The following is a 27,787-nucleotide window of genomic DNA, read 5'->3' as shown; positions in this document are numbered from 1 at the left end:
CACAAATTAGGGAAAACTGTAAAATCAGAAGTTGAAGTTCATGGAAATTGGCGTAATATCCACGAATATTCCATTGAAGAATAGACATCGACAAAAAGAAGGACAGCAACAGAGAACAATGAAGAAACAAAGGGTAAAAAGGAAAACAGCATGTTCAAGAAGCTGAGGATTAGGATCAGCAAAGTCATTGAACATTCTCCAATCAAGTTAGATTGGAGAATGTTCAGCATCTGGTAACGTCAGTTAGCCTTGTGGAAAGTGTCTTATTATTTAAATGGTTTAAACCATTTGGTGTGGAATGGTTTAATACGTTTTAATTTCTCTGCAAATTGAAAATGGGCAGAACCTGTACTTTTGTAGTAGTTTCAAGTGTACTGAATTGTTGAATGTAATAGAAACTGAAAGCACAACAATTAAGGAATGAAAAGGTCAGCATATTTGGCATTGCATCCCTAATCTTACTACACAGCTGTGTGACTCTTGTGTGAAACTTTAATGCTACAACTTTAATGTATGAATTGCAGTCCCGTAACTCATACCGAGCTTGGGGTAACTGTTCTTAATACGAGCAGTCTGACATTAGTAAGAACAAATTTTATCCAATTTAACAATAAGTAAATGTTTATAGAGTACTCAACTTAGCAAATATAAATTATTTTTATTAGGAAAAATTCAGTTGTAGCCCAACAGATTTTAAGTATTGTAGTTTGAGTGGTATCACTAAATACAGGTTCCTAAACATTACAATGTGGCACAAATTACTGGGTATTTTCTACACACATTATATATAATTTGTAATAGAAAATTTGTATGCTCCTGTACATACAGTACATTTTTATGCCTTTGAGGTCGGAGGAGAACTCACACCAAGCAACCCGTCCCCAGACAAGTCCCTTCCATCCAGTGGTCAGTCTCGAAGATGCATTCATCAATTTTAACATGCCGCTCAATCAAAACAGGAATTTTCTCAATATAAATTTACATCATATATTAATTAACATGATGTGCATATTTAGGCATTGGTCATGTTAGGTGTTTGTAACATCTGCTGATGTAGATTTGACTAAATGTAAACTCTGCAGCAGAACTATTCGCATACTTTGCGTCATTCATAATGATGCGCTGCCCGAAATCTTGGCGAAGTATCCAAAAATTTGCTTACTGTAAGTAATGCATGCACATGACTGTAAAGCTGCCGCCCAGTTGGGTGGGTGTGGAGCACATGACTGTAAAGCTGCCGCCCAGTTGGGTGGGTGTGGAGCACATGACTGTAAAGCTGCCGCCCAGTTGGGTGGGTGTGCAGCACATGACTGTAAAGCTGCCGCCCAGTTGGGTGGGTGTGGAGCACATGACTGTAAAGCTGCCGCCCTGTTGGGTGGGTGTGGAGCACATGACTGTAAAGCTGCCGCCCAGTTGGGTGGGTGTGGAGCACATGACTGTAAAGCTGCCGCCCAGTTGGGTGGGTGTGGAGCACATGACTGTAAAGCTGCCGCCCAGTTGGGTGGGTGTGGAGCACATGACTGTAAAGCTGCCGCCCAGTTGGGTGGGTGTGCAGCACATGACTGTAAAGCTGCCGCCCAGTTGGGTGGGTGTGGAGCACATGACTGTAAAGCTGCCGCCCAGTTGGGTGGGTGTGGAGCACATGACTGTAAAGCTGCCGCCCAGTTGGGTGGGTGTGGAGCACATGACTGTAAAGCTGCCGCCCAGTTGGGTGGGTGTGGAGCACATGACAGTAAAGCTGCCGCCCAGTTGGGTGGGTGTGCAGCACATGACTGTAAAGCTGCCGCCCAGTTGGGTGGGTGTGGAGCACATGACTGTAAAGCTGCCGCCCAGTTGGGTGGGTGTGCAGCACATGACTGTAAAGCTGCCGCCCAGTTGGGTGGGTGTGCAGCACATGACTGTAAAGCTGCCGCCCAGTTGGGTGGGTGTGGAGCACATGACTGTAAAGCTGCCGCCCAGTTGGGTGGGTGTGCAGCACATGACTGTAAAGCTGCCGCCCAGTTGGGTGGGTGTGCAGCACATGACTGTAAAGCTGCCGCCCAGTTGGGTGGGTGTGCAGCACATGACTGTAAAGCTGCCGCCCAGTTGGGTGGGTGTGCAGCACATGACTGTAAAGCTGCCGCCCAGTTGGGTGGGTGTGCAGCACATGACTGTAAAGCTGCCGCCCAGTTGGGTGGGTGTGGAGCACATGACTGTAAAGCTGCCGCCCAGTTGGGTGGGTGTGGAGCACATGACTGTAAAGCTGCCGCCCAGTTGGGTGGGTGTGGAGCACATGACTGTAAAGCTGCCGCCCAGTTGGGTGGGTGTGGAGCACATGACTGTAAAGCTGCCGCCCAGTTGGGTGGGTGTGGAGCACATGACTGTAAAGCTGCCGCCCAGTTGGGTGGGTGTGCAGCACATGACTGTAAAGCTGCCGCCCAGTTGGGTGGGTGTGGAGCACATGACTGTAAAGCTGCCGCCCAGTTGGGTGGGTGTGCAGCACATGACTGTAAAGCTGCCGCCCAGTTGGGTGGGTGTGCAGCACATGACTGTAAAGCTGCCGCCCAGTTGGGTGGGTGTGGAGCACATGACTGTAAAGCTGCCGCCCAGTTGGGTGGGTGTGCAGCACATGACTGTAAAGCTGCCGCCCAGTTGGGTGGGTGTGCAGCACATGACTGTAAAGCTGCCGCCCAGTTGGGTGGGCGTGCAGCACATGACTGTAAAGCTGCCGCCCAGTTGGGTGGGTGTGCAGCACATGACTGTAAAGCTGCCGCCCAGTTGGGTGGGTGTGCAGCACATGACTGTAAAGCTGCCGCCCAGTTGGGTGGGTGTGGAGCACATGACTGTAAAGCTGCCGCCCAGTTGGGTGGGTGTGGAGCACATGACTGTAAAGCTGCCGCCCAGTTGGGTGGGTGTGCAGCACATGACTGTAAAGCTGCCGCCCAGTTGGGTGGGTGTGCAGCACATGACTGTAAAGCTGCCGCCCAGTTGGGTGGGTGTGCAGCACATGACTGTAAAGCTGCCGCCCAGTTGGGTGGGTGTGCAGCACATGACTGTAAAGCTGCCGCCCAGTTGGGTGGGTGTGCAGCACATGACTGTAAAGCTGCCGCCCAGTTGGGTGTGTGTGCAGCACATGACTGTAAAGCTGCCGCCCAGTTGGGTGGGTGTGCAGCACATGACTGTAAAGCTGCCGCCCAGTTGGGTAGGTGTGGAGCAAGACTAGTAACTGTGTGACTCACTATAGATGTAAAGTGCCTCGTATAGTGACTGTTGTGAGCCTCTTGTAATGTCACTTGTGACAAAAGATTATTGATGCATGTATTTGTGTGGGTGATTAAATATGTATGTTTATGTATATAAACATACATATTTAATACATACATATAAACATATATATATATATTATATATATATATATATATATATATATATATTATATATATATATATATATATATATATATATATATATATATATATATATATATATATATATATGTCGTACCTAGTAGCCAGAACTCACTTCTCAACCTACTATGCAAGGCCCAATTTGCCTAATAAGCCAAGTTTTCATGAATTAATTGTTTTTCGACTACCTAACCTACCTAACCTAACCTAACTTTTTCGCCTACCTAACCTAACCTAACCTATAAAGATAGGTTAGGTTAGGTTAGGAAGGGTTGGTTAGGTTTGGTCATATATCAACGTTAATTTAAACTCCAATAAAAAAAAAATTGACTCATACATAATGAAATTGGTAGATTTATCATTTCATAAGAAAAAAATTAGAGAAAATATATTAATTCAGGAAAACTTGGCTTATTAGGCAAATCGGGCCTTGCATAGTAGGCCGATAAGTGCGTTCTGGCTACTAGGTACGACATATATATATATATATATATATATATATATATATATATATATATATATATATATATATATATATATATATATATATATATATATATATATATATATATATATATATATATATATGCGTTAATGCGTTATGTGTGGTTTCCTCCGAGGCATGGGTCCCCCTTCTTCCAGCCAGAGGTGGTACTCCCTTCCCTATATATATATATTAAAAAAAAATTATATATATATATATATATATATATATATATATATATATATATATATATATATATATATATATATATGTCGTACCTAGTAGCCGGAACGCACTTCTCAGCCTACTATGCAAGGCCCGGTTTGCCTTATAAGCCAAGTTTTCATGAATTAATATATTTTCTTAAATTTTTTTCTTATGAATTGATAAAGCTACCCATTTCATTATGTATGAGGTCAATTTTTTTTTATTTGAGTTAAAATTAACGTAGATATATGACCAAACCTAACCAACCCTACCTAACCTAACCTAACCTATCTTTATAGGTTAGGTTCGGTTAGGTAACCAAAAAATTTAGGTTAGGTTAGGTTAGGTAGGTTAGGTAGTCGAAAAACAATTAATTCATGAAAACTTGGCTTATTAGGCAAATCGGGCCTTGCATAGTAGGCTGAGAAGTGCGTTCTGGCTACTAGGTACGACATATATATATATATATATATATATATATATATATATATATATATATATATATATATATATATATATATACAATCTTTGGACAACACCCACCAGTGGGACTCGAACCCAGAAAGCACAACTACCTTCCAGTAGCTGGCATAACTAGTATGCTTTAACCCACTACGCCATCAGACCTTACAAAAGAAGTAGATAGTTCGAGATATATATCTCAAACATCTCTACCTCCCGAAGGCACCAGATGAGTGAGGGGTCAGTCTGCATTTTTCGTCAAGCCACTGTCAATGTGAGAGAACTCGTGTCCAGCTTATAAGCCTATAGGCTTATAAGCTGGACACGACACTTGTACACACACTTGTACTGGACACACGACACGAGCTGGACACTTGTAGGCTTATAAGCTGGACACGAGTTCTCTCACATTGACAGTGGCTTGACGAAAAATGCAGACTGACCCCTCACTCATCTGGTGCCTTCGGGAGGTAGAGATGTTTGAGATATATATCTCGAACTATCTACTTCTTTTGTAAGGTCTGATGGCGTAGTGGGTTAAAGCATACTAGTTATGCCAGCTACTGGAAGGTAGTTGTGCTTTCTGGGTTCGAGTCCCACTGGTGGGTGTTGTCCAAAGATTGTTTATCTTCACTTGTGGTTTATGCAAGTATAGGCTTATATATATATATATATATATATATATATATATATATATATATATATATATATATATATATATATATATATATATATATATGCCAGTTTTCTTTTTCAGCGCCTTAGTGTGGCAATCCAGAGGAAATGCTCACTGCATCCATGGTTCCTGCCCGCCATCTGAGGAGCTGGAAGAGCTGTACAACTTGTGACAAGCAGCCTTGCACCCTGCATGTAATCAATATTGTAACTTTTTTTTGTGTAATGACATTTTCAAATAAAGTTAGATAAATATACACACATACCAAAAGAATAGGGGTGGTAGGAGAAGAAAATATCAAAGTGTTCAGTGAGGATCCACAAGGTCTTCTCTGAGTACTCTTTATTTTCTTCTCCGAGGCTATGGGTCCCTACACTTGCACCAGAGGTGGTACCGCTTCTAGGTAAAAATATATATATTTTATATATATATATATATATTATTAAATATGACCGAAAAAGTAAGATTAATAATTCTAACACGAATTTTCTCAATCTTTCGTACATTACGCTTCACTGTTGGAGGTAAATCAAAAATCAATTCTCCAAAATTCATTTTTATTTCTAGTCTGACGCGACACGGGCGCGTTTCGTAAAACTTATTACATTTTCAAAGACTAGTTCACAAATACACAACTGAATAGAACTTACGTATCTCCGATTTTATATCTACATTTGAGTGAGGTGGAAGGGGTGATGTGGCATTAACACAAGACAGAACAAAATGTGGTATTAATAGGGTATTAATTTCATCAACACAAGACAGAACAAGAGTATTAATAGGGTATTAATTTCATCAACACAAGACAGAACACGAAACAATGGATATTGAATAGAAGTGTTTGTAGAAAGCCTATTGGTCCATATTTCTTGATGCTTCTATATTGGAGCGGAGTCTTGAGGTGGGTAGAATATAGTTGTGCAATAATTGGCTGTTGATTGCTGGTGTTGGTTATCTTGGTTATCTTGAGGTTATCTTGAGTTGATTTCGGGGCTTTAGTGTCCCCGCGGCCCGGTCCTTGACCAGGCCTCCACCCCCAGGAAGCAGCCCGTGACAGCTGACTAACACCCAGGTACCTATTTACTGCTAGGTAACAGGGGCATTCAGGGTGAAAGAAACTTTGCCCATTTGTTTCTGCCTCGTGCGGGAATCGAACCCACGCCACAGAATTACGAGTCCTGCGCGCTATCCACCAGGCTACTTCTTGATGTGTAGTGCCTCGCAAACGTCAAGCCGCCTGCTATCGCTGTATCTATCGATGATTTCTGTGTTGTTTACTAGGATTTCTCTGGCGATGGTTTGGTTGTGGGAAGAGATTATATGTTCCTTAATGGAGCCCTGTTGCTTATGCATCGTTAAACGCCTAGAAAGAGATGTTGTTGTCTTGCCTATATATATATATATATATATATGTCGTACCTAGTAGCCAGAACGCACTACTCAGCCTACTATTCAAGGCCCGTTTTGCCTAATAAGCCAAGTTTTCATGAATTAATTATTTTTCGACTACCTAACCTACCTAACCTAACCTAACCTAACTTTTTCGGCTACCTAACCAAACCTAACCTATAAAGATAGGTTAGGTTAGGTTAGGTAGGGTTGGTTAGGTTCGGTCATATATCTACGTTAATTTTAACTCCAATATAAAAAAATTGACCTCATACATAATGAAATGGGTAGCTCTATCATTTCATAAGAAAAAAATTAGAAAATATATTAATTCAGGAAAACTTGGCTATATATATATATATATATATATATATATATATATATATATATATATATATATATATATATATATATATATATATATGTCGTACCTAATAGCCAGAACGCACTTCTCGGCCTACTATGCAAGGCCCGATTTGCCTAATAAGCCAAGTTTTCATGAATTAATTGTTTTTCGACTACCTAACCAAACCTAACCTAACTTTTTCGGCTACCTAACCTAACCTAACCTAAAAAGATAGGTTAGGTTAGGTAGGGTTGGTTAGGTTTGGTCATATATCTACGTTAATTTTAACTCCAATAAAAAAATATTGACCTCATACATAATGAAATGGGTAGCTTTATCATCTCATAAGAAAAAAAATTGAGAAAATTTAATAATTCATGAAAACTTGGCTTATTAGGCAAATCGGGCCTTGCATAGTAGGCCGAGAAGTGCGTTCTGGCTATTAGGTACGACATTATATATATATATATATATATATATATATATATATATATATATATATATATATATATATATATATATATATATATATATATATATTTGTATACTGGCAGCAGGTTCTCTTTTAAACATGTCTCATTGAATATGACCGCATATTCTGTATTTACTATCTTCTGATTTAGGGCTTCTATCCCTCTAACTATTTTCCTATGATAATATTAGTATCTGATGCTAGGAAAATAGAGGGATAGAAGCCCTAAATCAGAAGATAGTAAATAAAGAATATGCGGGTATATTCAGTGAGACATGTATATATATATTACATATATATATATATATATACATGCATATATATGTACAGTATGTATGAGAATGTGTACATGTATAACATTAATAATTTTGTAACTAGCATAAAAAAATTGTTATTTGCTTAGCTAAACGAACAAGAGGGTTCAGTTCCCGAACCGATTATGTGCCTCTGTAATCCTTTACACCACCGCCCACGGGATGGGTATGGGGTGCATAATAAAGAAATTGAAAAATTGTTAGGTGTTTAGGTTCTGTTGGCAATTGTGTGTGTTTGCAGTACATGGTTTGCTTTCAATCCGTCCTCGACTCAAGTCCATTACATTCAGCGGTCAACCCCACAGACGCATTCATAAATTTTAACATGCTGTTTATTCAAAACGGGAATTTTCTGAAGTATAAATTAATATTATAATATATTAGCATATTGTGTATATATAGGCATAGGATAGGTTAGGTGTTTAGGTTCTGTTGGCGATTATTTGTATTTGTAGTACGTGGGTGAAGCATTTATAGCGTTGTGATTCGAACAAAATTCATCAGTGAAGCACTTGTTCCGGATATGTTCGAACGTCAGCAGTTGTGAGTCGTGTGTAAACCGCTTTTCATTCATAAACTAGTCCGTCCTCCAAACAAAGATCCAAAAGTGATTCCATGCACTCGCCAAACCCCCTGTTTATGAATGAAAAGCGGTTTACACACGACTCAACTGCTGACGTTCGAACATATCCGGAACAAGTGCTTCACTGATGAATTTTGTTTGAATCACAACGCTATAAATGCTTCACCCACGTACTACAAATACAAATAATCGCCAACAGAACCTAAACACCTGACCTAACCTAACCTATGCCTATATATGCACAATATGCTAATATATTATAATATTAATTTATACTTGAGAAAATTCCCGTTTTGAATGAACAGCATGTTAAAATTTATGAATGCGTCTGTGGGGTCGACTGCTGAATGTAATGGACTTGAGTCGAGGACGGGTTGCATAAACAGGGGGTTTAGCGGGTGCATGGAATCACTTTAGGTCTTTGTTTGGAGGACGGGCTGTTGCTTTACATGGGTAAAGTATTTACCAACCCATCCTCGACTTAAGTCCATACCATCCAGCGGTCGACCCCACAGGCGCATTCATAAATTTTTACATGCTGTTCATTCAAAACAGGAATTTTCTCAAAATTAATATTATAATATATTAGCATATTGTGCATAGGTTAAGCGTTTAGATTCCGTTGGCGTTTATTTGTATTTGTGGTACGTGGGTGAAGAATTTACAGCGTTGTGGTTCGAACAAAATTCGTCAGTGAAGCACTTGCTCCGGAAATGTTAGAATGAAATCAGTTGCGAGTCGTGAGTAAATAAATAAATAAATAAATGTTTATTTAGGTAAGGTACATACATAAAAAAGATTTTACAAAGTTTGTTGGGTTAATAGATAGAGCTAGTACATATAATGCCTAAAGCCACTATTAGCCACCTAAAGCCACAAATCGTTTTTCATTCATAAACAGGGGGTTTGGCGGGTACGTGGAATGGTCTTTATGCAGCCCGTCCTCCAAACAAAGATCCAAAAGTGATTCCATGCACCCGCCAAACCCCGTTTATGAATGAAAAGCATTTACACACGACTCAACTGCTGAAGTTCGAACATATCCGGAACAAGTGCTTCACTGACGAATTTTGTTCGAATCACAACGCTATAAACAGCCCGTCCTCCAAACAAAGATCCAAAAGTGATTCCATGCACCCGCCAAACCCACTGTTTATGAATGAAAAGCGGTTTACACACGACTCACAACTGCTGACGTTCGAACACTTCCGGAACAAAGTGTTTTCACTGACGAATTTTGTTTGAATCACAACGCTATAAATGCTTCACCCACGTACTACAAATAATCGCCAACAGAACCTAAACACCTGACCTAACCTAACCTATGCCTATATATGCACAATATGCTATTATAATATTAATTTATACTTGAGAAAATACCCGTTTTGAATGAACAGCATATTAAAATTTATGAATGCGTCTGTGGGGTTGACCGCTGGATGTAATGGACTTGAGTTGAGGACGGGTTGCTTTATAGTGTATTGTGAGGACTAATAATAAACAGAAGCTCCCCTATGACTCTGTAATATCCCCATTGGCCAAACTATTATGTATTAACGATAAGACCTACCATTAATGTATGATGACTTACTGTAAAGATGTAGCTCTTGTAATAGCACTTTCTCTGTAACTAGCTGACATTGTATCTATAAGGTGTGAAGGATTGAAGAAATTGTTTATGTAATAATCTAAGATGAGGTCTGATAAAGACCTTTTGTGCCTTCTGTAATGCTTTTGCGCTACCGTTCACAGGATGAGTATGGGGTGCACAATAAACTAGCCGCCTTCGGCGGCAACAAAAAAAAAAAAAAATGTGGACGGCTGAGTCAAGACACCCTCAGACAGTCTCCATTTGGGTCATTGAACAGCCCGCCCTCCAAACACCCAAAAATCCATTCCATTCACCCGCTAAACCCAGTTTATGGATGAAAAACGGCTTACACACGACTCCACTGATGACGTTTGAACACTTCTGGAACAAGTGCTTTACAAATGAATTTTGTTCAAACCACAACACTAAATGTTTCACAAACGTACTACAAATAATTGCCAACAAAACCTAAACACCTAACCAGGGCCTAAATATGCACATAAAATATGGTAATATAAAATAAAATTAATTTAGATTTGAGAAATTTTCAGTTTTGAATGAACAGATTGTTAAAATTTAAGAATGCGTCTTTGGGGTTGACTGCTGGATGGAATGGACTTGTCCGAGGACAAGTAGCATTGAACCACCTTCTGGAGGGGGGGGGGGGGGATCCCTCTTAGTGTTTGAACTGGGGTACAAGGTAGAAGAATCTGCACTGGAATAAGAAAATGATACAATATGACTCAATCTCCCTGTTTAGAAGTAAGGATGATGCCATGGCCTGCCTTAGCAAGTGGGATACCATGGCTCCAAGGCCAATCCCATTTACACTAAAAATCTTGCGGCATCTGATTTGAACTACAGAAGCTACAGTAGTAGGCAAATGGGACCTATAGTATGACAGGCCTGGGGCCATGTCCCAGCAGTCTTTGGCTCACCCCTTGATCCAGCCATGCCCCTTTTCCAGCTGCGTCAATGGTAGGGATACTTCCCATATTACCAGTGGTGACCTGACTCATTATCTTCCGTTTGTGCCTCATGTTCCCCTCACTAATTGCACCCTTTTTAGCTCTGGAAAAACTGAGGACGAGATGAGTGAGATTCAGAGTTAGAGGACACAGGACCAACAATGGCTGACAAGGTGCAAGTTAAAATGCTCAGACAGTTTTTAGAGGTAGAGGACATGGAGTGGGACTGCCCTGGCATGGGGACATCAGCAAGAACAATCAAAATTAAGAATGGAAATAACATTTGCCTCTGAAGTGGCCTCTACCTTACAGGGAGGAATGGGCAAGGCATCTGGTTTGTTTCTGGCCAGTAGATGGGGGCATAGCCTAGACTTCTTTGAGGCAAACTGGTATATGGGTGTATGTACATCAAGTGATTTATTTGCAAACACCCTTTGGAACTTCCGAGGGGGTTTGCCTGGGAATTGAATGTGACCAAAGATAAGGGAGCAAGGAGTGGACAGTTTGAATCTGACAGTTTAGCCTGAATCCCACCATGTCATTTTAATAAGTTTCCATCAGGGAGACAGAAAGAGACCATTAATCCCATTGCTAGTATTCAACTACACCTTGGTAACCAGGAGCTTGCCAGACCATTGGGAACTGAAGGTTACATTTAACTAGGTTATAAAGCTGGTGATCATCACTTTTGTCCATTAATTTATTTAATCTTTATTATGCTTGGTCGACAATACATTGACCCCCAATAAAAAGTGGAGCACATGGCAGTCTTGAGGATGAGGTACTGAAATGACTAGCCAGTTAATACCAGTGATGCAGTAATGGGACAGGATGAACTGTGGAATAGAGCAGTCTGAACCCAACACGAGTTGCTCCTCCATGAGGAGGGGGGACAGAACTTCCAGACATGTGGGCCTGGTCACCTGCTACATGTGAGGAAGAACCAGGTTACAATATACATAGAATGTGTAAATTGAATGGATGACCCCCAGAGCTACGGGACACCATGCACACGAGTCAATATGATGGCTGAAGATATGATGACCAAACTACACATCAGAAAATTAAGAACATTTCCATCCCTCCTGGACCATTATCAAGTCATATGATAGAAGAGAGGAAGGGACACGTAAGAGGAAGATAAAAGGTCGTAAGAGAAAGGGGCAAAGCTTAAGTTAGATCGCATTTGTTTAGAAGGCTAAGAGCATTTAAGCATGTACTGTGAAGTCAACAGCAACAGAGCCAGGACTAAGGTTCATGGGTATCAAGAACCAAAAACAGGAGGGACCAAAATGAAATCTTTTTAATTTTCTGACGTGTGATTTGTTCATCACCTACAGGACAGCTAGGAAAGCTGAACAGTCAGTGCAGGAGCCACCTTACTAAATGAACACTTATGCGGGGGAGGTAAACTAAGGAAGTTTGCAAACTTTTTTGAGGTAACCCGGTAATTATCAAGAGCATGTGCCAAGCCATTACAACTAAAGTACAGTATACTGTACAACACTTCGAAGGAATAAGAGGACAAGGGCTAGATAGGAAGGAGGAAAAGAATAGTGCTCAATGAGTTGCAGGTTGACATTCATTTCCTGACCATCCAAGATCTAAGGCTGTTGCTCTACTGTCCAGTTTTTTTTTTGTCTAGATATGGCAAGATTTTTGTAAATAGGTTCAGAGTAGGGAACAACTGCATTTGTAAATATTGCAATTTTAATGGTACCCAGCAAAACTCGAATAAAATAGGCATGTAAGTATTTTTTACCAATGCAAACTCAAAAAGCAGTGGTATACTGTGGAAAAGTTTAGTGCTGGTTTGCCATGATTATGCAAGACTAGGCAATTTTAACATAGGTACATTGGCTTTAGTTTCTATAGAACAGCAGCAGAACCAATTACACAAATACTTAAGGGCAGGCCTGGTTCAATGCCTGCCTTCATTAAAATTTGAAATTTGCAAAGCTGATTTTCATTTTCTAAAACCCAATTTATGCAACAAGAAAGTTATAGTAAAATAGGGAGTTGGTTGCCTAATAGGTAAAGAAAATAATTTATGTTTTTTTTTTTTTTATTTCTTAAGCAGTTTACTTAGTCTTTGATGCAGCTTTCTGGGCCTTGAGGACCTTTACCACAATCTTCTGCTCCTCAATCAGGAATGCTCGCACAACCCTGGTAAATGAAAATTATATTACAGTATAACATGCAAGTTTTAGTTTTTAAGAATTTACTTTAATATTCGGTTTAAAGATACTAGTGATCTAAAGATAAATTCTAATGAATCTGTAGAAACAAATTTTAAATAAAATGCTAAAAATAGCAATGGTTTTTCTATATAAATCTTCCAAGCAGTTGGAGGAAAACAAATATGTTGCACATTTAAACAATTGATAAAACTAATTAGCAGCGTTTTATAAAAATCTAAATACTAATCGGCTCACTGAGAAAGGTATCCATCAGACCCTTGGGCCGCTAAGCGTCATAATGGCTTCAACACCCACAGATGCAACAAAAATAGAAATTAAAAAAAATTCTTTCGTCTTATAAGTGTTAATTCGTGTTCCCCGATCACGGAATTAAAAAAAAAATCGTAGGTGGCATATCTTAGCCGCAATAGGGTAGGGAAGACTGGCAAAAAAAAAAAAGAGGCGTTGACAGACTTCACCAGACAAGGTTTACTCCGCCAGAGCTGTCAGGCGGTAGTTGCCACAAATATATTATTACCTAATTTCAATTTCTTTTTTTTTTTTGCAGTAATATTATTCAAGTGTGTATTGTTATCTATTTATATAATAAAATGTGTGAACCATCGCTGTACTCAAAATTATGGTGTGCATATTAGCGATTCAATTATTATATTCATAAAATAAACAAATAGTTTTGCTGTTATTACACTATATACACAGGTTATATACAAGTACTGTATCTGCATGTTTTGCTCGCCATAATGAACCACTAAGTTGGTATTGTGAGTCGAGTGCAACGAGGAGTGACCGCCACACACCAGCCAGCCACTCGCTGCCACTCCTTCCCTCAACACCACCTCACTCGCCCTCATTCCCCACCCACAATACTGTTTTTGCATTTATTCACTATACACAGACATTATATACAAATATTAACATGTTTTGTTTACCATAACTGTACATCTAAGCTTGTATGGTGAGTAAATCCAAGAAGATGTAGCTACTCGCACAGTCAGCTGGTGGCGGCCGCCCTCAAGGCCAGACGCACTAATATTTCTCCAACAATATTGTTTGTGGTGCTATTATGCTATATACACACATTATATACAAGTATCTACCTCTTTTATTCACCATACCTGTACAAATAAGCTGGTATGGTGCCGAAAGACCACAGTGGCCACCAGTAAACATGACAAGTCGTGCAGACGATGCACCTCCCTCACCAAAATGGCGCCTCCCAACCTACTCCTATTGCTGTTATATATATATAACGTGTGTATAGTGTAATAAGTATCTACATTTGTGTTCACCATAGCAAACCACTAAGCTGGTATGGTGAGTGCAGTCAATGAAAGGTGGCCACACACAGAAGTAAGTAATTATCAAAAGAAGGCACCAAACCGGGAAGGCTATGTAGAACCATCAAATACGCAAGTAAGTAATTATCAAAAGAAGGCACCAAACCGGGAAGGCTATGTAGCACCATCAAATACGCAAAATAATCAGAGGGCGCTAAATATCACCAAGGATGCCAATACGAGAACAAAAACGCATAAGGCGAACGATATCAAAAGTATCCGAGTCACCAAGAATTCTAGCGAGGGACAGGTGACCGCGAGGGGCGGTCGGTAAGCAAGACACACGCTCGTCCTGGAAGTCAGGACATTCAAGAAGGACATGCACGACCGTAAGAGGGACAATGCAACTAGGACAATAAGGAGCAGGGCGGCGCTCCATCAAGTGACCATGGGTTAAGCGAGTATGGCCAATACGCAACCTCGCCAGAGCTGTTTCCCACCGCCGGTTACGGTGGAAGGAGGACTGCCAAGAGGAAACACAACATTTAAGAGTACGTAGCTTGTTACCAGTAACAGACAACCAAGAAGCCTGCCAACGGGTAAGGACTGAGGAATGGATAACCGGGTAAAAGTCGGAATACGGAATGCCTTTGCGAGAGATGGGACAAGAGCGGACAGCTTCCTTGGCGGCAGCATCCGCACGCTCATTTAAAGACACACCAATATGGCTGGGAACCCAACAAAACTCAACCGACTTAAATTTACTGTGAACGAGAAACAGCCAATGCTGGATCTCGACAACTACTGGATGAACCGGATTAAAGGACCCGAGAGCCATGAGGGCACTACGAGAGTCAACAACAACTACAAAGGAAGACTGACAACGAGAAAGCAGGAGACGATGAGCATAGAGAATAGCATAAAGTTCCGCTGTAAAGATGCTAGTCTCCGGAGGCAAGCGACACATAAGTGCGATCAGGAAAAACAACAGAGTAGCCAACACCGTCCGCTGACTTAGACCCATCGGTGAAGACAGAAACGGAGCGGGAGTGAGAAGAAAAGTGCTAGAGGAAAAGGCGTTGCAGAACTGTAGGAGGGGTAAAAGCTTTAGTGATACGGGTCAAGGATGTACAAAACCGCGGAAGAGGGACCCTCCACGAGGGCAAAGAAGGAACAACACGAGGAGAAACATCAGAAATACGAACGGAAAGAGAATCCTGCAGGCGAGATAACCGGACAGAAAGAGGGAAGTGGTGAAGAGGAACAGGAACCGCAGGAGGGGTAAAAGTTAAAGCACGACAGAGGCGAGAGGAAGGATGTTGCAAGGACCGCGCAAGATAGCGAAGACAGTAGCGATCACGGCGGTCCTGGAGAGACAGGAAGCCAGTGTCAACATACAAGCTAAGGATGGGAGTCGAACGAAAGGCACCAGAACTGAGGCGCAACCCAGTATGGTGCAAAGCATCAAGACGGCGAAGAGTAGAAGGAGAAGCAGACGAGTAAGCAGGGCAACCATAATCGAGCTTAGACAGGACGAGAGAGGAATGTAAAGCAAGGAGTGCGCGCCTATCCGCCCCCTAAGAAGTATGGGACAAGACCCGAAGGACGGTAAGGGCCTTAGAGCACTCAACACGGAGGTAAGAGACATGGGGAGACCAAGACAAACGAGTGTCAAGGAATAACCCCAAAAGCTTCGCGGAATCTTTGTATTCAAGGGGATGACCATAAAGTGACAAAGAGGGATGAAGAACAACCCGTTTCCGCCTAAAAGTCATGGCACAAGTCTTAGAAGTAGAGAACTTGAAGCCATGATCTGTGGCCCAAGACGACACGGCATCAATTGCAAGTTGAAGCCGGCGTTGAAGGAGAGGCGAATCATCACCCTGACAACAAAGGGTAAGATCATCGACATAGAGAGCGGAGAAGACACCAGAAGGAAGAGAGGAAAGAAGACCATTGAGGGCAACCAGAAAAAGAGTAGTGCTCAGAACACTACCCTGGGGAACACCTTCGTATTGCTGAAAAGAGGGAGAGAGAGCGGTACCAAGGCGCACCCGAAAGGAACGACCAGAGAGGAAGCTGCGGAGAAAGAGGGAGATGACCACGAAGGCCAAAAGAATGAAGTTGAGATAGGATATGATAACGCCAAGTGGTGTCGTAAGCCTTTTCCAGGTCAAAAAGGACGGCAACAACGGAGGTCTTCGCAGCAAAAGCAGTACGAATATAGACCTCCAAGTTCACCAGGACATCTGTCGTGCTGCGGCACTTGCGGAAACCAAATTGAGAAGGGGAGAGGTGATGGTGTTCCAGGAACCACATCAGACGAACGTTAACCATACGTTCAAAGAGTTTGCAGACACAACTTGTGAGAGCAATAGGGCGAAAGTCCTTAGGGGAAGTACCCAGAGACCCCGGCTTGCGAACAGGGAGGACAACGGCATCGAGCCAGTCCTCAGGGACTGACGACGACTCCCAGATCCGATTATACAGACTCGGTAAATACCGAGCACTGAGACGTGCTCGGAGGGAGATGGCGAAGCATCTCATAATGAATACCATCGGAGCCCGCCGCCGTAGAACCGCAGAGGGCCAGGGCAGAACGAAGTTCAGAGAGAGAGAGAGAAGGGATCATTATAGGGAAGCTGAAGATGAGTGCAGAAATCTAAATGACGCGACTCAAGGACAGGTTTACGAAGAAGGAAAGATTGGGGAAGATGAAGACCAGAGCTAACAGAAGAAAAGTGGGAACCCAGTTCGGAAGCGACCTGCAACGGGTCCGCCACAAGAGTATCATGGAGGTGAAGGACCGGTGAAACATCGGGAACGAACTTACCCACTATCTAGCGGATACGCTTCCAGATCTGGGCCAGAGGGGTTTCGGACGTAATTGTCGAGACATAAGATGCCCAACATTCACGTTTAGCCGTACGGATGGCCCTACGGGCCACCGCACTCGCTTTCCGAAAGAAAAGAAAAGAATCGGTCGTCTGCCTACGGCGGTGCCTCTTCCAGGCTGCACGCTTACAGCGGACAGCCCGAGCACAGTCCGCATTCCACCAGGGAACGCACTTCCGCGGACCCCGAGAGGAAGAGCGAGGAATAGAGCGGAGGGCAGCGGTGAAGACAGTGTCATGAAAAAGGAGGAGAGCGCGAGGGAGAAGCAGAAGGGAGAGGTCAGAGAGAGCAGCACTGAGGGTAAATAGGTTCCAGTCCGCTTTAGCAAACTGCCACCTAGGAAAAGAGAGGGAAGGGCGAAACGAGAAAAAGGAAACAAGGATGGGGAAATGATCACTGCCATGGAGGTCATCAAGAACCTGCCACGTGAAATCTAAGTAAAGAAAAGAAGAGCAGAGAGAAAGATCAAGACAGGAAAGGGTGCGAATCCGGGAGTCCAAATGAGTGGGCTCACCAGAATTCAGGAGAGACAGGGAAGAAGAGGAGAAACGGCTCAAGAAGGCGACCCCAGGTATTCGTCAGAACGTCACCCCAAAGAGAATGACGACAATTGAAGTCACCCAGCAGGAGCACAGGCTCCGGCAAGGAGTCCAGGAGGTGTTTCAAATCAGGAAGAGAAAGCGGGACACTCGGGGGTAGATAAATGGAACAAACTGTGTACCATTTCCCCACAAAGATACGAGCAGCAGAACAATGGAGAGGCAAAGGAAAAAGTAAAGGAACAAAGGGAACATCAGCACGAACCAAGAGAGCAGAAGAATTAGAAGCCCCAGCAATGGCTGGGGGGGGGGGGAGGAGAAAGGAATAGCCACGAAAACGACCAGGACGAGCACCAAGCATTGGCTCCTGGAGACAGACACAAAGGGGCGAAAACCGCGAAATCAGAAGTTGGAGTTCGAGGAAATTGGCGTAATAACCTCGAACGTTGCATTGAAGAATGGACAACGACGAGAAGAGAAAGGACAAAAACAGAGAACAAGGAAGAAACAAAGGCGAAAGAGCAACAGAGCACGTTAAAGAACATCAGGGTCGGGATCAGGGTCAGCAAAGTCAGGGTTAGGGGGCATGGGTAAACTGAGCAAAGACGGAGGGAAAGAAACGGGAGAACAGATCAGAGGTGGGCGGGCGGGGTCCGGAGGAGGAGACAACGGAGAGGAGCAGTCAAGGACAGCAGCAGGAAGAGGGGGAGTAGAAAGAGGGGAGCGCACCTCAGCAAGAGCAGCAACCGAAAGGGAAGCAGGGGCCAAAGAAACCTCCATAGCAGGAACAGGGGGCGCAATCACTGAAACGGGAGGGGAAGGAGCAACAGAGCCAGAAGTAGGAGCCGAGGAAGAAAGCGAAGCCTTCTTACCCGCCGGGGAAGAGGAAGGAGAGGAGCCAGGCTTACGCTTCTGACTTAGAGACCGGTGTCCCAGCAACTACGTACCGGGCAACGGATTCCAGTGTCTCAACAGAAGCCGAACGAGAGCACACACGACGGCTGTTAGGAGAGCGATGGACATCCGCCCGCACCGACAGGCGGTGGGGAGAGCCGATAGATGGAGGAAGAGGATGGGAAGGAGGATCGGAGGGGGACGAGGAAGAAGACACAGGAGACACGACTGACCGGGTAGAAGGAAAAGGAACCCCAGACAGAGGACCAGGAGGAGGATCCTTTGGGAGAGAACCCAAAGGAACAAAGGAGGGGGCAGTGGGCGCATCAGGGTCCAAGGCCCGGAAACGGTTGTGAGTCTGAGGAAGGCGGGAAGGACGAGGAGAGGAAGAGCGCAACACGCGAGGCATAAGAGATATTAGCAAAAGGCGGGAGCCGGCGAACCTGGCATCTCGCCTCAGGAAAAGACAAACGCTCCCGGTGCCTCAAATTGAGGACGGCTGCCTCAAGCTTGTAATGGACACACGCACGGGAGAAGGTAGATGGGCCTCACCGCAGTTGAGGCAACGAGCCTGGGGAGAAGTGCACTCCGACTTAAGAGTGACCTTCACTCCCACACAAAGGACAGAGAGAGACAGTCCCAGAGCAGCGGAGGGCACCATGCCCAAACCTCCAGCACTTGTTACAAAGTCGAGGAGAAGGAATATACTCCTGGACAGAGCACCTAGCACCAGCAAGTATGACAGAGGATGGAAGGGTCCTACCATCAAAGGTGATCTTCACAACGCAAAGGGGTTGACGGCGACGACCACGAGGGGGACGAGTAAACGAGTCAACCTGGAGGACAGAATGGCCTTGGGCATCAAGGATATGCCGTATATCATCGTGGCAATCCTGCAGATTCCGAACACCGGTTGCAACATGGGGTGGGAGGAGAATAGTGCCAACACTGGCATTCATCTGAACATTCTTGGAGACCCGAACAGGGATCTCGCCAAGGCAAGATAAGGCAGCCAAGCGGGAAGCCGCATCCTGAGAAGGAGCAGCAACGACACGTGTACCGAGACAAGTGGGGTTGAAAGTAACAGACGCATCCACAGAATCTACAAGATGCCGATGGAGGGAGAAATCGTCAGGAGGCGCAGAATCAAGAGGGAGGAGATCAAAGTATTTGGCCCATGAAGCAGGACCAAACAAGGCCTGATACGCATCAGCACGGGAAGGAATCGAGCGAGTGCGGTTGGGGCGCGAACGGCGTTGAGAACCCCTAGAGAGGGGTCAAAAGGCGCAGTAGTCACAACGAAAGACTTAGCCACACCAGGGGACGAAGTGGTCACCACCGGGGGCTGGAGGCTCGACCCAACCACAGAGGGAGGGGAGCTGGGGAAAGAAGTCAGGACGGTTCAAAGGAGGAGCAAGGTCGGGGCCTAACGCAGCGGGAGCTACAGAGCCTGGTCTTCCAATACAGGCCGACTCGGGGGCTTGGTCGCCCACCCCACGAGCCTGAGAGGGTACAACGGAAACATTCAACGACAGAGACGAAAAGTGACAAATTCATCCACGAATGTGCCCCCATACCCACCATGGAGCCACAATTAGAGGCAGGACACCCAACAGGAAGCTATCGCCGATCATGCCGGGGCCCCCTAGGGGTGCGTCGTGAGTATATGCCCCACAAACGCCACCTTAAGAACTGTCAGTCCGTCGAGATCGGGTTCAGCGACGAAAGGGGATTGACAATAAAGGTTCCCCTCGCTCGAGACGTTGGGTACTACAGTTCTACGGGTGCAAGAGTATGCCTCCTCAAGCACCCGGGCGCCAAAATAGAAGAAGTCCAAAGAAATAATCCAAAACAAGCAAAAGGTCGGCAGGAAACGACAAGCAGATAGGAGAAGAGGGGGGGGGGGGGAGAAAAACGAAACATAAGGTAAAGGAAAAGCGATCCGGCACAATTGGAGAAGACAGCAGCAGGAGTGCAAGGCCAGAAAAGGACAGAGGACTGCCCAACGGAGCGTCACACTCCGGCAGCCGTCCACCAAGCCCCCTCACGACGCCAACGGGCCGGATGGGGAGGGGGTAATTCTTATAAATACAAACCTTAACAATGACAAGTGTAAAATAGCAGTGTTGATAATCAGAGGGGCATTGGGTATACTGTACTAAGAGAACTCCATCAATGTTAAGAGCACAAGACAAACACCCTTCCTCCATATAATGGGTATCACTAACCAATCTGTTAGAAAATGAACTTCATAATCACCTCCAAAAGGATACCCAATCAACTGGGTTGTAACTTATGTCTGATTGCAAGGAACCTGGATAACAAGAACCTTTCAAACTAGAGATGCTATACCAATGATACTTTTCAAGATGCTAGTGCTCTAGAGTAGAATACTGTTGCACAATGACACAATCCCCTTTCAAAGCTGGAGAAATTGCTGACCTGGAGAGCATGTAGAGATCCTTTACTGCTAGAATCCACTCTGTAAAACATCTAAACTATTGAGACCAACTAAAATGCCTAAATCTGTATTCTCTTGAGCGCAGGCAGGAGAGATACATAATAATTTACATGTGGAAAATATAGGAGGGGCTGATCCCAAACCTGCACAGAATAATAACACCACACGAGACCAGAAGGCATAGCAGGATGTGCAGAATACCCCCATTGAAAAGCAGAGGTGCAATAAGCACTCGGAACTATCAACGTCCAGAGGCCCCAAGACTATTCAACACACTTCTACTACATATAAGAGGCATAACTGGCTGACCCTAAGTGTTCAGAGAATGATAAATCCTTCCAAAGGATACCTGATCAACCACGCTGTGATTCATACGTCAGGCTGTGAGCAGCCACATCCAGGAGACCTGGTTGAGGACCGGGCCACGGTGACGTTGAGCCCTTAAATCACCACAAGGTAGCCATGTCTAAACAGCATGATGACCAGATTACCAAACACAGGTACATCGAACCACTTCAAGGTTATCTCACAATTAAAATTACAGTACTTAAAAAACCCTCCTCTTATCTCAATAGGTTGTAATAGAGGAGGGGGGTAAGCAGACAGATGGACTTTGAAATGAAATACCAAGATTCATTCCGTGAGTAACATTGTAACACTATTGCAGTGAACCCCATTCAAACTTCCTAAACTGGAAGTTCCCTCCCACAATACTGTGCATGGCAACTATTGGTCAAGTCTGGGTGACACTGCACAGTGGCATGGCCCTCAGTACCAGGAATACCCTTAATAAATGAGAATCCATCACTAGCCTTATCCACTATCTTCAGTATTGGTATTGTATGCACCTTGGTAAATATAAAAACCTTCTATCCTCACTATGCCAGATGACATCTGGAGTTGCATGCCAAGGACATAGGACAAATGTGTGTGTACATGTATTCAACCTAAGTCAGCAAAGTCAGTGCACATCAGCCGTGTGCCATCAACCCATAGGAGATTATCTCCCTGGGAACACAACCATTTCTCAAAATCTTGCCCATCTATCCTGGGCTAGTCTACAACGGGACAAGATTGCTCCAGCCTCAAGGTGAGCTGCCCTCATTGTACTCGACAACATTCTCATCCTGCAGGTGACATTATTACGTGGTATTGCCATTCAGGGGGAAAAAAAAATATTGCACAAGGGCAATCTAGAAGTGTTATTTCCAAACTGTTGAATCTCATGATACAGAGTATTTGGTATGGTATTTCAAGTGGATGCAGCGATGGTTTAGACGGCGGCATACAATTAAGTATTTATGGTGTATATGGGTTGATGGTTATGAAGTTTGCACATGGTCATTTTGCAGTGCTCGAGACATTCATGGTTATGGCGGTAGTGGATAGTGATCATGCAAGATAAAACATGATCTTCAAACTCTTATCAAAGTTGATATATGGCAAGACGTCCCCGCCTTGCTCTTGCAAGAAGTCTCACAGACGTTTCGAAATACTGCAACAAACTAGTGGTGGTTGTATTGTGGTAAAGATAAGACATTCTAATTGTCAGGACTTTGGGTATAGTGTACCCGTGGTGAAAGCTGCACAACAGCTGCTTATCAAGGTTCATAATAGAGCACATACTTTCCTTCAACATATTACATATCTAGACCTGTGCTTTCCCTTGTATACCATCAAAATCCTTAGCATTTGAGAAATTTACAAAAATTTACATTATTAATGGTTAAAAGACAGACTGTAGGTAAAACAAAGAAATATTTGATTAAGAAAATCTAGTACTAAAAAAAGAGAATTGATTAGTTCTAGGACTTACCTTTCACGGACACACTTGTGGCACAGATTACCTCCATACGCACGGGTTACTCTCTTCACGCGCTTTGATAGGCGATGGAGCTTATGGGGCCTGGCAACCACAATACCAGGAAGCCTAGTCTTGCAATTACCACAAGCTGGGGCCTTACCCGGCTTTTTCTGATAATGATAAACAAGACGGCCACCAGGAGTCTTCACACTGAAAGAAAACAATACATTGTATAATTAAGCATCAGAATGTTCCAGGCTAAATTCTCCAAGCTATTTTGATCTAAAAAACCCAAGAGGAAGGTTTCCTTATCTCCACGAAGGAATTTCTCGCATGTGGAAACTGGGTGTAAAAAATACATGGGGCAGACCCAATTCTTACAAGCAGGATTTTCATTATACCCAAAACCTACAAGCCCTCTCTAAATAGACCGGTTTTAACAGTTTTTAGGTACAAATACCAAATCCTATACCATTATACAGTATTATATGCATGCATAATAAACTCTCAAGCAGCATTTGAAATTAATTAAATTAGTTGTTTAATGTTTGTTCAAAACACCCATGCAATTAACCAACCCCATATCACTTTAGATAGTTTTCAGCTCAATTAGCACTTTCAGAGGCCAAGTCCTGGTGGTGTATCAAAATAATAATTTTTGTTCATGTCACAAACACTGGTGGTTTGATGCTAGTTATTCTTTATTGTCTTTGTAACAGGATAGAGCAATCATGTGCACATTTTGGAGCCAACATTATGAATACATGGCATACAAGTGTTAAATTATTAAACAATCCTGTTCAGCACACTCCTTTTGTTTAAGAAGAGTAACAATCACCACCACACCTTGTAGAACCCCTTCACAGATCTACAATCACCAACTTTTTCCAATTTTTTTTTTACATTTTCTCTCATACCACCAAGATCTCTAATTAGAAAGGCAAATACCGAGTAGAAGATTCAGTATCAACACTAAAATCCTACACCACTTACGCCAGCTGACGATCAGACATACACGGGGGCTTTTATGGACTGTATTTGAGTGTACATAAGAATCAAGTGCAGAAGGACTATTGGCACATATACGGCAGCTCCTATTTATTATATACCCAAACTTATTCACTCTTGACAACATTATAACATTTACAACCTATGTTCCTGTGCAATGCTAAACAAATTTGAGTAACAACGATCCAAAATGGATAGCAATGGGACTAAACTTTATCAGAAGAAAAAAAATGTTACATACAAAAGAATTAAGAATTGTTAAGTCAATCTAAAACAATTTATCAAACCTAGTCACAAATGTTATAAAAGTAAAAGATTAAAAACTATATACAGTATAGTGGGGCAGATAAAAATCTTTGAATACTTTTTCCCAGATGTATCAAACAAAGATTACAGAGAAGATTGGGGCACTGAAAATCAGGAAAGGTTTACCTGAAGCTACTGATGTAGGTATGAGAAAAATCTTGTATAACTGACATTACAAAATAGTCGGAAATATAAACATTACGAAAGTCCAAGTTGCAGCAATTCTCAAAGCAATTCCTTTGCTTACTATCCAGGGGCCAGATTCACGAAGCAGTTACGTAAGTACTTAGGAACGTTTTATGTTCTTACCATCTTCGTGGCAGCTACGTCGGGATTCAGGTAGGAATTTAAGAACGAAAATCTTCCCAAGTACACCGCCTCTCGCTATGACAGCTAGACCAGGTCGTAGCTTTACGTAAACTGGATATAACGATTTTTCTCTACTACACAAACTCGAGGATCGATTTTAATATGAACAATCATTTTTACTGGCGAGTCTCATCAAGGAGTCCTTCATGTTAGCTATATATGCATTCCCTACTAGTAAACTTGTAGTAAATGTTTTTTATATTATATTTAGATTTATAATAGCAAGATATTATTCCAGTAGTTATTAATTTAAGTAAATAAACACTGGTGAACGTGATATGAAAGTAGGTGATGATCCTGGGTTTGACAGGAATGCTTTGAAGCATTTACTATCACCTAATGACTCTGTTCACCTAGCAGTAAGTATAGCTACTCAGGAGTTGGTCAGATTATTGTGAAGCTGCATCCTGAGGGAGGGACCTCGATACAGGCCTAACATGTATGCAATTAATAATAATTCATTGTGGCAAGGACAGGCAGCCAGTGTACATATACATGTCAGGCTTATATCGAGGTCTTCCCCCTCCCAAAGGTTGAATTACTGACCCTCCCAAGGATGGACCTCCACAAGCTCACAAACCTTTGAGTACCCCACTTACTGCTAAGTGAACATGGTATTAGGCGACAAAATGTGCCCAACCATTTCTGTCCCGTCCAGGATTCGAACCGGCATTCTCAATTGCGAGTCGAGAACGAACCCAACTCAATGTCAAGCTACTGAACCTAGCCCAACCCATCCTAGCCTAACCTTTCCCAACCTAGCACAACTTAACCCCACAGAGTCCAATGCAGACAAGCATAACAATATAAATACAATTTTAGCAAACAGAAAATGAGCTTGTCAAATCGTCTCGTGTCCGAAACGCCCCAGTCAGGCACCTTGCAATTTATACGCCTTTTATTACAAAAGTTTACAGTTAATAAATTTTTTACTACAACGAACCATTACCTAACATCATTTTTATGAATTTATTGTGTTGCAATAACTTGCAACACTTATTGTGTGCCTATTGGTAGAATGGCCTATTGACATAGCTTGAGTGCATGGGGGAATTGTGTAAAATTCTGGTTTGTCTCTCTGAAGATCCAGGATCCAAGTAAATTCAGTAGAATTTCTGGTTGCAATTCTTATACCATGTCGTAGCTCAGTCGATTAAGGCCGTGTCTGGGATGCTCTCGGACGTAGGTTCGAATCCTCGTCATGGCCTCGCTTTTTTTTTTTGCATGGAAATATATATATGCAATTAATTAAATTGGCACACAGATAAATAAGTCTTTGACAGCTACATTTTAGGGGTTAAAACCTACCTAACCTTACCACACAAACACAGCTTAAGCTAACATGGCCTAACTGAATGCAACATACAGTTCTAACCAACGCCTAGGATACGTACAGTTCTAACCAACGCCTAGGCAACGTACAGTTCTAACCAACGCCTAGGCAACGTACAGTTCTAACCAACGCCTAGGCAACGTACAGTTCTAACCAACGCCTAGGCAACGTACAGTTCTAACCAACGCCTAGGCAACGTACAGTTCTAACCAACGCCTAGGCAACGTACAGTTCTAACCAACGCCTAGGCAACGTACAGTTCTAACCAACGCCTAGGCAACGTACAGTTCTAACCAACGCCTAGGCAACGTACCAATCACTTGGGTTAAATTACTCAAGTGTAGTTACAGGACGAGAGCTACGCTCGTGGTGCCCAGGCTCCCCAGTACTCCCTCATACACCCTGTGACACTACTGATGGTCTCCACCTCCACCACACCACCCAACGTGTTCCGTCTTCCACTCTCTTTACAAAAGAGAATTTTCATATATTTCTCTGGCAGCTTGTGACCCCAACCTGACTGCAGGAGCCAAAGACGAGTAGGACAACACAAGTGTTATAACAAAGCTATTTTACCAATGATCAAACACATATATCTTTATGTTAGCCAAGTTTAAGTTCAAGCGGTGTCAGAGATGCAACGTGTCGACATCTTGCTCAACAATCTCGGGCCCGATCACTGACAACACTTATGGCATGAAACAATATAACAAGTGAAACATTATTATTAGTGTTATCGGCGGGTACTAGGGCGCGCGGGAGTGTTTCCAGCGTAGGACACACAGTCAACTTGGGTGGGTTGAAGGGCCTGCCTCGTGGGGCCCAATACCAATCCTCCAATTTCATTCATTAGTATTAAACACAGAGGTGAGGCCTCTGGACTACCCCAGCAGGCCTAACACGGCACACTAGGCCTACACTACAGCCCATCAACACTGGCTTGCGTGTACCCTCATGCCTCTGCTCACCTCTACACTAAGCACACACACATACTACAACACACCATCAATACCAACGCACAAACACCAACACCTATGTAACACAAACACCAACACCTATGTAACAATTCCTGACGAATTACTTAAACATATGAGATACATTACTTACATTTTTCTCCTGTTGCTGGCAGTGTTGTACGACAGCCGCCGACGATACGTTAGCCTCACCATTTTGATCTGTAAACCACAAATTAAAGAGAAAATCTGAATTTTATATTATAAATGATCTTGAGAAACATCTATACAAAACTTTTCCATTCATATATGACCCAACAAATGTGTTATTTAGCGGATGACGGCAGATAAAAACAGTTGTGCGGGGAACTGACGTGAGTGTTGTGGCGGGCGGTGCGGGAAGGACCAGGGATACCAACACCACCCAACACATGGCCTCGCCCAGGCTGGCCAACACTACTACCTACACACTTTCTATGGCATCACATTTCAGGAATATTAATTCATAATAATAATATTAATATTTTATTTAGGAAAAGTACATACATAGATGCACTTACAAATATTCTCATTGATTTATAGATAGGGGAAGTACATAGGGGAAGTACATACAATACCTAGAGCCACTAGTACACATAGCGTTTCGGGCACGGTGAGGCGGGGGGAACACTTACACTAAAACTTAATAGTAATTGAGCTTAATTAAAGTATAAATTGTGTTAAAAAAATAAAGTAAAAGATAAAAAAGGAGGGAACATGGTAGAAAATAGCCAATATAAAAGTTGGTCAGAAAACAGCATTTTTAAAAATAGTAAGACATGGGTTGATAATTAGGGGTACCTACCTACCTTGAGGTGCTTCCGGGGCTT

At 43.0% G+C, this 27,787-nt stretch overlaps 1 protein-coding gene across 1 annotated transcript; it reads right to left on the bottom strand.

The window, feature by feature from the left end:
* Positions 1-12,925: 12,925 nt before the first annotated feature.
* On the bottom strand, positions 12,926-27,381 carry LOC123757410 (large ribosomal subunit protein eL34). Its single transcript, XM_045740960.2, has 4 exons — positions 27,293-27,381; positions 27,073-27,140; positions 22,962-23,159; positions 12,926-13,044 (listed from the first exon to the last, which is right to left on the bottom strand). The coding sequence occupies exons 2-4, from the start codon at positions 27,132-27,134 to the stop codon at positions 12,960-12,962; spliced, it is 345 nt and encodes a 114-aa protein (XP_045596916.2). The 5' UTR covers positions 27,135-27,140; positions 27,293-27,381; the 3' UTR covers positions 12,926-12,959.
* Between the last annotated feature and the right edge of the window lie 406 nt (positions 27,382-27,787).

The sequence above is a fragment of the Procambarus clarkii genome, chromosome 19, assembly GCF_040958095.1.
Source record: "Procambarus clarkii isolate CNS0578487 chromosome 19, FALCON_Pclarkii_2.0, whole genome shotgun sequence".
Classification (NCBI taxonomy): Eukaryota; Metazoa; Arthropoda; class Malacostraca; order Decapoda; family Cambaridae; genus Procambarus; species Procambarus clarkii.
Note: the sequence above shows the minus strand (reverse complement) of the source record. Positions and strands in the feature narration are given on the sequence as shown.